Source organism: Coloeus monedula (genome assembly GCF_965178545.1).
Source record: "Coloeus monedula genome assembly, chromosome: 4".
NCBI lineage: Eukaryota > Metazoa > Chordata > Aves > Passeriformes > Corvidae > Coloeus > Coloeus monedula.
In genome coordinates, this window is record NC_138784.1 from 54,214,696 (window position 1) to 54,229,951 (window position 15,256).

The window sequence follows — 15,256 nt, forward strand, 5'->3', positions numbered from 1 at the left end:
GTCAAGCAACATTGGAAATTCTTTCTTCTCTACCATGAAAAAGGGAGAAATTACAGCTTCTTCACGGGGAGGACTGAGCCCTCATTTTTCCTGACACTTAGAAAACAATCTGAAGGAATAAAATTGAGTGCAGGATTGCCAGACATCTGGGTAACCAGTGCACATAATCTCCAGTAGTATCATCAGGCCTCATGTATGTGTTTGATTCGAAACTGATGTTATGTGCTCATCACAAAATTACCAGATTATATTGCCCTTTTGTTTCACCATATATTTACATTCACATCCCTTTGTCATTATATAAAATACTTTTGGGACTGTTCCAGTATTCCTGCAGTGTTTGAATAATTTTGAACTGGTTAAAAAAGTTGTAAAATTAAGATACTTAGCAAGGCCAAGTATAGCTGCAGTACCTTGTAGTATCACACTTGCTCATCAATAAGAAAGTTGGACTTCTTCAATAAGAAAGCAGGCTGGGCTTCTGTTTTGATTTCCTTCAAGGAGAGGCTCAGAGGAATGGCATACCCGCATCAGTTCAGTGGAATCTTTTGGACATCTTACCTTTCATTATATATTGCGAAAGTTTTCCTCTTAAATAGCAACACACTGCAGCCACCTGATTAGGGAGAAATTTATCTGTGTTCAAACCAGAATGACACTCTTCTAGTCCCAGGATCCGAACAGAGCTGAAGCGAAGTGCCCGTAGGGACGGATCCTCAAAGGACACCTGCTCTGTCACAGCTCTACAGGAGCCTCTCCTCCCCACCCCGCTTCATCCCGACTTCCAGCTTACCCGGGGTCACTTTGAGGGGTGTCTCACCTCCCCTTCTTGATGCCCCTGCTCCCACAGTCCCCGGGAAAAGTGAGGAGCGGCTCCCGGTTTCCCCAAGGTCTCCGAAGGGGAGACCCGCTCCAGAGGGAGGCCGCGCGCCGCTGCACAGCCAGGGTGTCAGCGGGTGCACTGAGGTCCCTCCGTCCAAATCATCGGCCGCTCTTCCCCTGGAGCAGGGGAAAAGCGGCCCCCCGAGGGGCTGAGCCCTGCCGGGGTGCCGCGGGGTCTGCCCGAGCTGTGGATCTGACCTGTTGCTTTGCTTTTTACGCGCGGAGCCGCCTGCTAAAGAGATTGCCGCGGTAATCTGAGATGTGTGAGAGAGATGCTCTTCCCCTCTCAGCCGCTTTCAAAGGAGCACGGTGGAGACTAGAGCCGCCAGCCCCAGCTTTGAGGACCACACCTGCTGGTTGCGGGCACCCCCGGGGGTGGCGTCCCAGGCGGGGCGGCGGGAGCGCCGGCTGCAAGGCGATATCCCTCTCTTGGGTGTAACGTGTTAGCTACGACTGTAAACCTCGGCGCCTCGCTCCTCACCAAAAGCCAAAACCTTGGGAGGGCTCCAGGTGCTACAAAATCTGGGCGGGACCAGATGCCACATCACCCTTTCTTGCAGGGCTTACTCTGGGGCAGACCCGCAGGCGTTCTTTACAGGTTCCCCGACTGGGCCAACCCCCCAGCGCCTGTGGGGCACCCTTCGCTTCTCCCCGGACCGCCACGCTTCGCCGCCTTCGGCCCCTACCCCGGAGTGAAGCACGGCCCGGCTCCCTGTCCGGGAAGAACCCTCGAGCTTCAGGGGGGCCTGCGGGCACAGCCCTGAGGGAGCAGAGGGAGGTGAGCGGGCCCGCCTGCCCTTTCCAGGGGGTATCACCCGTTTTCCATGCCTGGTTCTGTTACCCCGGGAGCGGTATAATCCCAGACACCCCCTCCCGCCGCTCCTCAGGCGGCCACCGACGGGCGGGCTTCGCTTTCAAGGCTCGGCTTGGCAGAGTCTGCTGAGCAGCTAATAACATAACAACCCTGCTTTGATCAATTCGAACTAATTACCCCTCTTAATTAAAGTCTTTAGCGGTTGTTTCAGTGTTTTGGCAAGGACGAGGAAGAGCTTTGCCGTGCGGCAGCGCCAAAGCCGCGCTCCCCGCCCGCCCGTCCGTCCGCACCGCAGCCCCCGCCGTCGCAGTCACTCCTTGGCAAAGGTTTATTTCCACCAGGTCAACGAATTCTTTTTTTTTTTTCTCCACGTGCAAGAATCATTGAGAAATTCAAATCAGTACATAGAGAACAGTTCTGTCCATATAGATACGATATTCAGGGAGAGAGGGAGAGGAGGAAACCAAGAAGGTTGGGATAACCAGCAGGCAGCGGAGGCAGGGCAGGATCAACACAAGGGGAATATATATATACATCGAAATAATTAAAGTAGTGCAGCGTTTCCGGCTCGGGTAATACAGATTCCCAAATAAATACAGCAGAAATTGGCTTGGCGCTTTTTCTTTCTTTTTTTTTTTTTAACCATCTCTTCACCTGAGATGCAACGGCAACCACAAAAAAAATAGTCTTTAAAGAACAAAGGAAAAAATTAAAAAAAAAATAGGAAACAACCTGTCCCATTAACGTTAGTGGCGATATAGACCATAATACACAAAACCGCTTAACAGGTGCATGCAAAGAGGCGGTGGGGTCGCACCGGCCGAGCCGGCGGCCGCCCCTCACGGCTGGAGCGGCGGCGGGCCCTGCAGCAGCGGCCCGGGCGGGGGCAGCGGGTCCGGCCCCCCCAGCTCGGCGGGGGGCCGGGGCAGTCCCAGGGCGCTGTCATGCAGCTTACGGACGTGCTTCTTGAGGTCAAAGTTCCTGCAGAAGCCTTTGCCGCAGGTGGGGCAGGTGAAGGGCTTCTTGTCGTTGTGGGTGTGCATGTGGAAGGTCAGATTGTACACCTGGTGAAAAGCCTTGTTGCAGATATTGCACTTGAACTGCTTCTCCCCGCTGTGAGTCAGCTTGTGGTTTTTGTAATTGCCTGGGAATGAGACAAGAAGGGCAAATGCACCCGGGTTTGAAAGACGGACACTGAAAAGACGAGGAAAATGTAAAAAAAATCCCCAAACTCTGTCCCATCACCAGAGCTCAGTTTTAGGATAAAACGACGGCAGACACCCACCTTCTCCCCATCCTCCCCGCGGCTGTTAACAGACAAGGCAAGATTTACAGATGTTAACAGACAAGATCGAATAAACCAAAGTCAGGACAGTTGCAGAAATAAAACCCCTGGGTTTAGACTTCACAGCAACGCGTGAGGAAAAAGCAGCTAAATTCTTGTATTTTGAGGGGGGGAATAAGAGGCAAATTCGTTTGCCGAACCGCGCTGGAAGCTGCATGTTGCGGTGAGGGGAGAACAGGCGATTCCCGCGGAACGACTGTCCCGCGCTCCCCCCGGAACGAGACCTCTGCCCCGCTCCGTGGGCCAGGACATGTGTCGGGGCTAGCCATACTTAAAATTAACCTAAATATCTAACAATAAAACTTGGAAACAAAATTAACTCCCCACCACCCTCCCTGTCGCAAATTGTCCCGACACTTGACCTGGCTTGGGGAGGGGGAAGCCGGGAAAGAGAGTGGGTGCTGGAGACCGGTACCTTTCTGGTGAAATCCTTTGCCACAAAATTCACAGACAAATGGTTTGTAGCCGGCATGTATTCGCGTGTGCGTGTTCAGGGTCGAGCTCCGGTTAAAAGCTTTGCCGCACTGGTTGCACTTGTGTGGCTTTTCCTGGAGGGAAACAAACACCAAGTCACGGCTTGTTGGCCGTCTTGCGGGGTCTGTGTTCTGTTTCGCGGGGTTTATGAGTTGGTTAGTGGAGTCTGTGTGTTTAACTGACGGCTCGCAGCTGCCGGTGCGGGGCACCCCGCGGTACCTACTGCGCTTGGGGCAAACGAAATCTCCCCGTGGCTGCGGATTGGCCGCCCCCCACGCCGCTGTCTCGGAGCGGCCGGACAACGCTGAGCTCCCCAAAAAAGGTGAGCGCACGGTCGGGCAGGGAGGAAGGGACAGAGGATGGGCTCACCTGGGTGTGGATGATCTTGTGCCGGCAGAGCGTGCTCGCCTGTCTGAAGCCCTTTCCGCAAACTTTGCAAACAAAGGGTCTGGCTCCCGTGTGCACAGGCATATGGCGCGTTAAGTTATAATGTGCATTAAATACCTTGGAAGAGAAAGCAGACAATAAAATAAAATTGCGATTAGAAGGTAAGAGTGCGGAGGGGGAGCCGTCGTTTAAAAATCAAGCAAGAAAGCGACCGACAACCGGCGGACAGACGGACGGGGACAGGAGGCTGGGGAAGGGAGGCGGGGTACGGCGCTACTTGCCTTTCCACAAACTTCACACGTGAAAACTTTGGGTTTGCTGCTCGGGGAGCCGCGGCTGAACTCCGACGTCTTATAGGCGATTTTTTCCGAAAGGATCTGAGCACTTTCTTTCATGTAATGCTGCAACTGAGCCTGCGATAAGTCCTTGAAGGCCAGCCCCGCCGGGTACTTGTCCACGGTCGGCAGCACCAGCTTGTTCCGCTCCGCCAGGTAAGCCTTGGGCTGCGGGTGCAAGGGAGAGCTGAGGAAATAAGAAGCCACCGGGTGGATGTTGACACTGGAGGACGGGTGACAGGGGCTGTCGCCTCGGTTGAAATAGCACAGGGCTCCCATGGCGTGGAAGGAGGAGTGATTGACCACTCGGGGTCTTACCAGTTTGTACTGCTGCAAGGGCAGGGCATCGCGGGGGAAATCTCCTTTCAAGCTCAGGGCACAGTTCAAGAGATCGCCGCAGCTAAAGGAGGGCGAGGAAGAGGAATCTAACTGAGCCTTCCGGGGTTCCTCTCCGGCCACCGCCGCTTTGGGCAGGGTGTCGTACGCCACCGGGACAAAGGGGATCATGCAGGGGATGGAGGAGTTGAGGTGCAGCGGGTGCTTGGGGTCGCCTTTGGCCACGGAGCCATGGAGGAGCTGCGGGACGGGGATGGAGCGGGGCTCTGGAGTCCGCGCCATGATGCGCTCAATGGAGAAGGCGAGTGGCTTGGGCGTGCTGATCATGTTGCTCCTGGCAGACAGGCTTTCTCTGGACGGAGGTGTCGCTAGGATTTTGGTCGCCGTGTGGTTGCCACTATTGTCCATGGCTGAATTGCATTTGTTCTCCCGGTTTGAGCCGCTCTGGTAGACGCCTCTTTTTTTTTTTTTTTTTTTTCCTTTTTTTTTTTTTTTTTTTTTCCTCCCTCTCCTCTCTCTCTCTCTCTCACTTTCTCAGCCCCTTTTCTTGTTACTGATCTGCGACGAGGGAGACCAGCATCGCCGCCGCCACCATCACCACAGCCTCCGCCGCCGGCGGAACCAGCCTTCTCAGTCCAGTGGACTCATGCCAGCCCATCACAGTTTACTTTGGCGCACCAATGACTCGGGACAATCGCTACTTATTTCTATCAATAGAAAGTGTTGTGTCAATAACGCAGCCAAGATCTCGCCAATCGTTAACTTCCAAGAGGAGAAGGTAAACTAGATAATTGCTCAATTCGCTTCCAACAGTCAACAGGAAAAGTTTTCCCCCCCCCCCCCAGCAAGCGGCTACTTTTCATTGGCGCCCGCGCCTCCCCCGCCCAGGGAAGGAGGTGGCTCTCCCTCCTCGCCTCTCTCCCCTCTGCCTCCCTCCCTCTCTCTTTTTATTATTATTATTTGCAATCTGCTTAGCCAGGCTTTAGAGGCCAAGCAAATCCGAGATCAATTTTCTTGTTCGGCTTTAAATGACATCATCTAAAATCATTGTCCAAGTGCTAAATAGGGATGTGAAACTCAATTCAAGGGCAAGCGCCAGGGTGTTTGTCAAACAAGGTGCTGCAGAAGAAGCGGCTGGAGGGGAAGCTGTTTGTTTCCTTGCCACTTTCCAGCCCTAGCTCTTTGTGCGTGCGTACGTGTGTGTGTGTCTGAGGGAGGGAGGGAAATGGCTGCTCTGCTCCTGGGACTGCTCCTGGGACTGCTCACTGCTTTAAAGAGCAAGGTCAGGTGGCGGCGAGCTTTTGGAAAACACAGTAGACAAATAAACGGGGGACTTGCAACAAGCAGACGGCGAGACCGGCGCGTGGGGATGCAGGAACCTCCTGGGCCAAATGGAACGAGTGCTTGGGAGCAAAAGGATGATTCAAAACCTGGGGCAGGGGAAGAGAAGAAAAAGGAGGTAGGAAGAAGGAGTGCCTTTTAAATCTGAAGCATTATTTATATTTATATTTCTTTTTATATATATACATATGCAGCCTGCATATGCACTAAGTATAGCTTCTGTGTCCTTATATAATACATGCACAACACAAATACCAAGAACTCAGGGTTGGCATAGATACGTGAAGGAATATACAGTTCACACACTGTGTACAGGTGTATATGCACGTGAACAGAGGCAATCCCCATGTATTTAATAGAAGCTTGACGGCCCTGTTCGGGGCCGGCAGCGCCAGCGGGTGTTCGTCCTTACAGCGAAGCGGGGGTGGTCGGGGAGATGAGAGGGCCTGCGGTGGGTACAGGACTTTCTGTGTTCCCGCCCACCCCACAGTTCGGGCTCAGGACAAGGTCCCGTTCCTTCCGCAGGCCTGCGGATCACTCGACTGGTGACTGAGAGGCCGCTACCGAAATTACCCAGGAGAAGCCAAGGGTTTCTCCGTCCCTGCCGCCCCCGAGAGCGAGCAGCCAGGCCGCGTTCCTCGGAGGAGGGATCCATGCAGCAGCTTCTATTTCAGAGGTCCAGCATTGCCCTTCTTCGAGGCAGGGGGAGAGAGGCAGGAGGTCTCGGGTTTGTTAATGGAGAGAAGCCTCCACCGAGGCAGGGAGGCCCGACCCCCGCTGCTCGGGTACCAGCCCAGGAACCGGCAAATGGCAGTGTCTCCCCCCGCAGCCACTGGCCCAGGACAACCCTCTTGCGGGGAAGTAAGAGCAGGGAGGAAGGGCTTGGGGCCCAGGGAGAAAGGGAGGGAGAGTTGGGGAGAAAGAATGAGGGATGTAGGGAGGCATCGTTGCCCCCGGCGCTGTGACCTGGCCGATGCGGCCTGAAGCCACCGCGGCTCCATTTGAGGAGAGCGAGGCAGCGGCTGTTCCACGACGGTACCTCCGCGGCCGGGAGCTGCGGGGCACGGAGGAAGAGAATGTCCTGCGGTCCCCAGAACGGACGTCGAACGACGGGCCGTGGCCCGGGCACCACTCTCTGCACACCCTGCGACCCCCGTGTCCGCCCCGTCCCTCCGGTGTCCCGTAGCGCAGGCGGGCGACAAGGCCGGGGCTGGCTTCGGGACGTGTCGGGATGGACACAGCCGTGAGGGCTAGCATGAGGCGGAGGAAGGACGGGATACGTGCTGGGCCCTGTTGGGCTGTGCGGGGACTCCGTGTGCGATGCCTCGCTCCAGCCCTGCTCCCTGTTTTCCCCTGATCTAGGTGGGAGGCCGCTGACTGGGGCTGTACCGCTCACCTGCTTCTCCCCCGCAATTCCCCGTGGCAGATGGGTCGGGACGTTAAGACCGTAATTGCTGCCTCGGATCGGGTTGCTGCAGCCGCCCCCCTCTTACCCGGAGGAAGGAGGGATCGTGGACTTGCGAGGGTCCGGATCCGTGGCCCCCCCAGCGCCGTGAGAGGCAGCTGCCCCGGGCTGCCCGCTTCTCCGGAGTGTCGGTGTCTCTCTCGTACTTTGTGTCAGCCAGAGGAGAATTTCCTCCTTCAGAGCAATTTACATTTAATTCAATCTAGGCAAATTTCCTCTTGATTGGTGCTGAAGAAGGGAATTATTGTTGAGTGGGTTTTAGAGGCTTCAAATCCCATATACTTAATATGTTAACAGCTTGTTCTTAACTGGTCTTTTTGGGATTGACTTTTTGACATGTGTTTGAAAGTAAAATACGTAGTGTCATTTGAGCAGGGTAAATATCCCAAAGCAGCAATTACAGCCCTGCCATTGCAATTATACTGGTCTCCTCAATGTTGAGATACACTTTTGGAGAAGCGGTAGCTTTATTATCCGCTACTTCCTTACGGATATACCTCCCTTTCTCTCAGTACCTCTCCTGAAAACTTATGTTAATGCCTGATTTTTCAGTAGCGACCTAAAAGCAGCATTTTTGGGGGGGGGAGAGGGGGCTTCATCCTGTTCTGTCTCCGAGATGGAGCCTTGCTAGATGCTGGTGTTGCTCGCAATATAGATAGAGTTACTAAAATCAACCTCGACATATCCTTTTAGTCCTGTCCTGAGCTTTGCCTTGCTCTCTCGGACCACATATTTTTATGTTTTACGTATTTGCCGAGCCGCAAATATCCTGCAGTCGTGCTGGTGCAAGGTTGTTTTTCCCGAGGCAGAGAGATTTACAGGCTCTGAAGGTGGCAGTAAGGAACCTCTCGGCCGGTTTCTTTTGGGGGGCACGGCGGGCCCGGGCTCCCTCCAGTCTGGCAGCACGTACCGAGTCCCTGCAGAAGGGGTCGGGCAGGGAAGGAGCAGGCCGGCCGGCCTCCCAGAGTTACAAACCGTCTCAGGAATTAAGGGCAAAAGTTTTGTCTCGAGTTGATTTCGTGCTCTGCCCGGGAAAGCTGCTGTTCTCTTTTTCCCCGTAATCGGCTTTGTGTTTCATTCGTTCCTAAGCTATGTTCTTGATATTGCTCACTTGCATTATTATCATAACGTATCTCTACATGCGCTCAAAATCCGAGTCACCGGCGAATTCATCTCGTGGTCAGGATTACTCCAATCCGATCCCAGAAGCGATTAGAAGGAGGTAAAATACCGCCTTAGAGCCTAATCTTTAATTTCTTCCTCCTTAATAAAATGAATAATTCCATTGCGTTTTTAAGCAAAAAATGAATTGAAAAGGATAATAACTCCGCTAACCTTCTGCTGCGTGTATTAATATTTTCCTGGGAGTATTCTACCGCAACTCTGCTGCCCGAGGGGGCTGCTCCCTCCTTGCGCCCGGAGCCGGCACCTCACGACCGGGTAAGGGCAGGGACGGCAACGTCCCGCCTGGCTCCGGGACGCCTCTGGGCACCCCGAGCGTGGAGGGAACCAGGGAGGTTACAAAACACCCTTCCGGCCACGACATCGGCGGACCCGACGGCGGCTGGACAGACCCCGATTACTATTATTAGTGTTGTAATAGTTGTCATTAATAGTGACACTGCCGGGACTCGCTGCTAAAAGCTCCGGTTTGCTCTCGCTGCGCCTCAGCCCGAGACGTTCCCTCCCGGGCCGCCGGATTTGTGAAGAGGCGATTTACCCCGACACGGAGCAGGGGCGCCGTGCTCCCCTCAGCCGCACCGCCGCCGAGCGCTGCGCGCACGTCCCCGCTGCCCGCCCGCCCGCAGACCCCGCCGCGGCGGAACGCTTGGCCCTGGTTTGTTAAAATTGGGAATTAGTGCCTGGCTGCTGCGGTGCTGGAGGGTTCGCTGTTCATTCCTACTCAGGACTTGTTGTTTACTGTCTTTTGAAGGGAAGTAAAAATATAAACGGCGGAGTTACAGCGGGGGGGAAGTGGACCAGCCACCGTCACAGTTTATCAGCCGGTGCTGGGGGAGATCCCGCGCCGCCGTCCTTTTCGGTGGGGATCTGCTGCTACCGCCACCCGCCCGGCTGCTGGGGTGGCGGACGCAGCTCCCTGGCCCACCCGACCCCGACCCCGGCCATGGTCCCCGCCCCGGCTCCGGTTCTGCTCGGCGGCAGAGCCCGGGTACACCTCGCAGCAGCCTCGGGCTCTGCTGTTTCTGGAGCGTGGGCAAAGGCGCTTGGCCTTTCCCAGCTTTTAAGTTGTAACATTCGCGTTTTCTCCACTGATAATTTCTCCGGTGGAAGAAAATAATATAAATGTGTGTGTGCGTGTGTACACACCTTCGGAGACTACGTCTAATCTTCCCATACGGTGAGTGTGTGTTGGCATCCTTCTTTAGCAGTTCCCCGGCAAGCAAAAGAATAAAGTATTGCTATTTGTAACCGAATCCATCACAGAAGAAAAACAATTGACACTGACCCGCAAAATACAAGCGTTCCCGGAGGTAAAAAAAAGTTTGGCAGTACAGTACATTTTGTACAGACCTTCCTAAACCGAAAACCAAACTGGTGCAAATTAAGCCTTTTCACGTATAAAGCCTTTAATCACATATAAACGAAATTACAAGTGACCCTCTAAAGTAGCGCTTCCGGCCCTCCCGTAATTCACGCGAGCGATTTGGCTAAGTGTGCCAGCTCCGAACGTGGACTGCAGTTATCACGTCTAATCTAATCAGTCCGCCTGTGAGGGGACCCAGCGGTGTCATCAACTCCAAAGGGCCCTTGGTGGAAGTGGCTGGGAGAGGCCAGCGGCAGCTGGAGCCATGAATGACACTTTCTCATTTGTTCCTTTCCCAGTTCAACAAATGTTTAGCCCCGTTACTGCTAAATGAACGCCTTGCGCTCTTTGGCTGGGGGAAGCTATTTATTTTTAAGATTCCTGAATAGGATCAGGAGCAATTAACTTATTTTTTGTTTCCGTTTTCTGTCAGTGTATTGGGAGGTAACCTGGAGCAAAGCAAAGAGTTGGTCGCTGTGTGGGCGCCTGTGTGCTGTATTCCCGGCACCGGGGTGCGCCGGGCTCGTCATGGCGACAGGAAGGTGTCCGCCGGACACGGAGCGGGACAAAACCCTGCTCGTTTACGGCGGGACCTGTTTCGATGTGCCGCTGCTGAGAGAAGGGGAGAAGCCAAGTGAGAAACGTGAAAATAAGAACGAAAGTAGGAGTCGTGCCCTGTTGCAGCCGCTGCTGGATGGAGCCCGGGGAGGGTTCCCTACCTTCTCGGCTGCTCGCTCGGAGCCCGTACCCGGGCACAGAGACAGGGGACAACTGAGCAACTCGGAACGGAGAGGGGAGGAAGAGAAGGGGGGACACGACACGACAATACACCTGCTAAGGCAAAAAACATAAACTTTTTCTGTGTGTGTGATTGATTTTTCATGTTTGTTTGTTTGTTTGTTTAGCTGCGTTTTCTTCCCCCAGTCTCTGTTAAAACAACCAGCGCCCGTGCCGGAGGGAGGCCGGCCGTGGTGTCTCTGCGGGTCTCACGGGCGTCCCGGGTTCCGTCCGCTTCGCACAGAAGAAGTCCCGGTCCCCCCCGGGCTGCCCCGCCGCTGCCGCGCGGCTTCCGCCGTCTGCACCGTGCTCCTTTGCTGGCAGTCAAACGCCCGATTGAACCCCCTTCGGTAGGCGCCTAAGAGCACTCTCTGTGCAGGAACCCTCCTCACAGCCTTATACTCCCTCCCCAGCCCGCCGCGCTCAACTCCGTGTCCCTCGTGGAGCGGCACTTGATGCCCACTCCGAAGTTGACACTGGTACCCGCCCCCCGGCCTCTGCCTCGGGAGTCTGGTGTGTCCCAGGAGGAGTTTCCCAAAAACTTGGAAACATCCGGCACCTGACCCGAGATCCCCCCGGGAGCCCAGGAAGCGTTGTGTGGGTGTCATGTCCACAGGGCCACGGAGGGAGGGAGGCCGCTCCGCTGGGCGCCTTCGATGAGCACCGGTGCCCCGGGAGCCACTCGCCCTCTGTGTCTGGCTGTTCCTCCAAAGCTGCGCCGGTTCCTGTGCCGGGGGCTGTCCGCCCTTCGCTCCCGGTCGGGATTAAAGGGAGGGGCGGCTCTACAAGCACCAGTCTCGGCGGCGGGACCCGCCGGTGCGGGCTCAAAGGGCGCGGCCTGAGCTGGCCGGGGCAGAGGCTTTGCTTGCCTGGAGGTGAGAGGCTCAGTGCTCCAAAGTCGCCCTGCCGCCGCGGTGGTTTCCCCCAGCCGCTGCCTTGCCTATCGCCTCCTTGTCCGGGCTAAGCGACAGGCGAGAGGAGCGCGCTCTTGGCCCCAGGCACCCTTTGCCCGGCGGCGGGACACCTGAGAGCATCGCTTTCCTACCCCGGCCCATCGCTCGCGGCGCGGGGCACGCACCTGGTCGCGGCTTCTTCTGGTTCGGCTTCTAAAGCCTCTTCTATGCCATTAAGACTCACGGGGAATGAATTAAACGAGACCGCTCCTGCCCCCTTCCTGAGGGCTCCCTGCACTCCGCACCTGCTTAAGGAAGAGTGGCTGTGCCCCCGGAGACCCCCGCAGCCCCGGGAGAGCGCGGCGGGCGCGCCGCTGGCTGCCTCGCACAAAGGCGTACAGCGAGCGGCGATGCCGTCCGCTCGGGACGGGCACACAGCTCCATTGAAACACCTCAGATGTAGAGGCGGCCCCTGCGCCCTCCCAGGGCACTGCCCTGGCTGCAGGAGGCGACGGTGCCTAACGCCGGGAGCTGTCACGCAGGTACTCACTGGCCTTCTCAAGCTTCACGTTGGTTCACGGTTTCACAAATCTAGATACTAAAAATATCCTTGAATTTGAAAGAAATTGAAGGACCTTTAAAGCACTGTCTTTTCTGTACCTGTCTTCCACCGATGTCTGCTGTGCTGTGTCTTTAACAATAACTTATCCCAGGCTTAGTGTCTGAGTTAATTTATCTTTCCCAAACATCTTGTAACTTCTTCACGCTTATATCATCAGTGTCCTTTGGGGTTTTTTTTTGTTTGGTTGTTTTTTGGTTTTGTTTTTTACTATTTCCTTATTATCATCATCTTTCTTTTGGGTTTTTGTTTGTTTGTTTAGCATTTCCTTACTCATCTCCATCTTACTGACAAATATATCTTGCTAGTACTGCATGCAGAAGAAACCGTATAGCAAAATGCTTGACGAGGGGTGTACGTGTACAATGTTTTGTGAAATTTGAGTAACTCAGGCCCACTTCAAGCCACAAAAAGTCATAGCCTTGTTCAGGTGGGTTTTTTCTTAATTTGTTTTTTTAAGTTATGTCAGGATGTAGACAGGGTTAACTGCTCCCTAAGGCAAAGGGAGCTGAGAGGGACTCCCCCATCTGCCTGGACAAGGCCCCACCAGTCAGGGTCAGTTCCACCACACCCACCTAAGGGAGCAAGGCAAGGGAAGAGGTGGTGGCAGCCCCGAGATCAGATCACTAACATGGTTGTGATGGTCACAAGGGTCTGAAGTCAATCTGTGGGTCAGGTTCTGGACAAAGAGTGCCCATAAACAAGCACAGGTGGGGCTGTAGCTGAGGTGACAATCCAGCACTCCCCTCCCATCACTGGGGCAGAGGCTGGCAGCCCTGGACAGAGCTGAGCTTGAGTCCCTGGGCAAAAGCTGTGGGTGGGTGTCCCAGGTGAGGCCCATCAGGACCATGACAGCCTATAATCTCTGGAAGACGTAACAGGTGAAATTAAGACAATCTACTCTGTAATTGTCCAAACTGATAAGGGAGAGTTGTTCGCCTAATCAGGAAATCCTTCTTGGCATGGGGGCAGCTTGGGACAGAGGAAAAGCACAAAGAGGAGGTGAGTGCAAACCACTATATCCCACAGGGCTTTCAGACAGCAGGGCTGGGCGGAGAGGCTAATGCCAGGTCACTCTCTGTTGAAGGAGATAGACCCATCACTTATCTCCTAGGCTGTGCTGGCGACAGGCACTTCTGTCCTGGTGTTTCCAGGTCCCACTCCAGCTCCCTATGATGTTAGTGGCTTGCTAGGGATAGTGTTCAATTTTGATATTGCTTCCTACTCTTGTGTCACCTTGGAACTTTAAAAATCTAATGCTTTCTAGTGAAAGCCCTGCACAGACCTGGCACAACCCTGCACTAGGAGGCCTTGGCAAGGGCCGCTGCAGCGATACCTGCCTTCACCTCTTTACACCTGGCTTCTCCACAGGCACCTCTGCAGGGTCTCAGGAATGTAAAGATGGGGAGAGGGGAAGCAGGGAGACCCTTGCAGAGACACTCTGTGCCTGACTGACACTGATCTCTCTGCCTCGTTGGGTTTGGGAGATGGGTGTTACATTGGACAGCCTGGCTTCCTCTGCACCGTGCCACAGCCAGACTGGGGCTGAGGCTGCAGCTCCTGCCCAGACAGGTTATCCCTTACCAAGTCTGGGTCTCAGCCAGAGTCCCAAATGGCCCTTCAAGCATTGTCAGCTTCCACACACCACCACAACTAGGATAAATGACAGGAAAGGAATATGCAATTCTTTAACTGCCATGAAAACCTAAATCAGCAAACCCATCTAGGAGCCTGGTAATAGGGGAAAATACTGCTGGGGCTCCAGCCCAGCAGAGATGGTGACGAAAAGGTGAGCAGAATGGTCTTCCTTACCAGCTCCCAATTCTTCGTTTTAGCTGAATTCACCTCAGCTCATGTGATGATTAGGCTGGTTTGCCACAGAAAAAAATTGCCACTTAGGATTTCTCCCTATACACCTAGGAGAAGTGTAACTTGCCCTTCCCTGCTTGGCTGAGCTTCCAAGTGTGCTGAAAGCCACTTTCCCTGCAGCTCTCATTCTCGGTTCCTGCAGCCCTGAATGCTTGCAATAGATCCCTGGAGTCCTACAGACTGTTCTTGCAGGGAAACCCCACATCACCCTTGCAAACTCTCACCAGTCCCTCAGTAAAGCCCCTCAGGTGTAATGCTATGGCTCAACAAGGATCTCAGCAACCTATATTACTTCTTTGGGTGTCATCTGTGTTCTGATTTTGTGTACATAAACTCAGGAATCAGTCATGCTCCCACCAAAAAAAAAAAAAAAAAAGCTGCTGTATTTTTTGTAAGCTGTGTGAGTTTTGACTGATGAAAATTTGAATTCTTTCCAGTTCATACTGAGGGCATCAAAAAACAGGCAGTGGGCCCTGTCTGTTCATCTGCTATTGAGAGGTTTTTGTTTGCTTTTTTCATTTATCAAGGCATTGTGTCCTTGGGTACTTGTTTGCTATATATATCTGCTCTATAAAAGAAACATACTTGCTATAAATCACTACATAAATGAAATAATCTTTCAAAAAACTCTTTCTCATGAGGAATCATACAATGGTTCAAATTGTTTGAAATACTGAAAACATCTTTTAATTGTAGAATTCTATACAAACTTGGGTAGATACGTAAATGGCCACGACAAAATGTGTTCTTATTGCCTGAAAATTTTCACAGAAATACAAACATAGATGGCAAGCTTACTGACATCCAACAGGATGAGATATCTTTAAACTTGCAAAGTGAATAGACATAACACTCCTAAGCAGTTTGTGTTTGACTGTCCTTGAAGTTCTTTGTACTTACATACCAACCTCAATATACAAAGAACCAAGATTAAAATTTTTAATGCACATCACATAGTAATGTAAAATTAAGCACAAAAAAAGGTAAACAAATTGTAATCCTGAAAATACACTATTTTTTTACCTAGGGCATTGACTCATTCCAAGAATGGTTTTCTGTATAGCTGTATTTTAAGTGAGACACACATCTTGTTTCTGCACAGGACATCAATATCAGATGGAGATACAAGAACGAATGGTAGCAAACAAAAGGGAAAGAAACATAATCACAAGTG

General features: G+C 53.3%; 1 protein-coding gene across 1 annotated transcript; it reads right to left on the reverse strand.

Annotated features, from left to right (window-relative positions):
* Positions 1-2,535: 2,535 nt before the first annotated feature.
* Positions 2,536-4,981, reverse strand: FEZF1 (FEZ family zinc finger 1; the record flags this gene model as incomplete). The annotated part of the gene is made up of 4 exons (XM_082281203.1): positions 2,536-2,840; positions 3,457-3,589; positions 3,885-4,019; positions 4,184-4,981. The coding sequence occupies 4 exons, from the start codon at positions 4,979-4,981 to the stop codon at positions 2,536-2,538; spliced, it is 1,371 nt and encodes a 456-aa protein (XP_082137329.1).
* Positions 4,982-15,256: the final 10,275 nt, after the last annotated feature.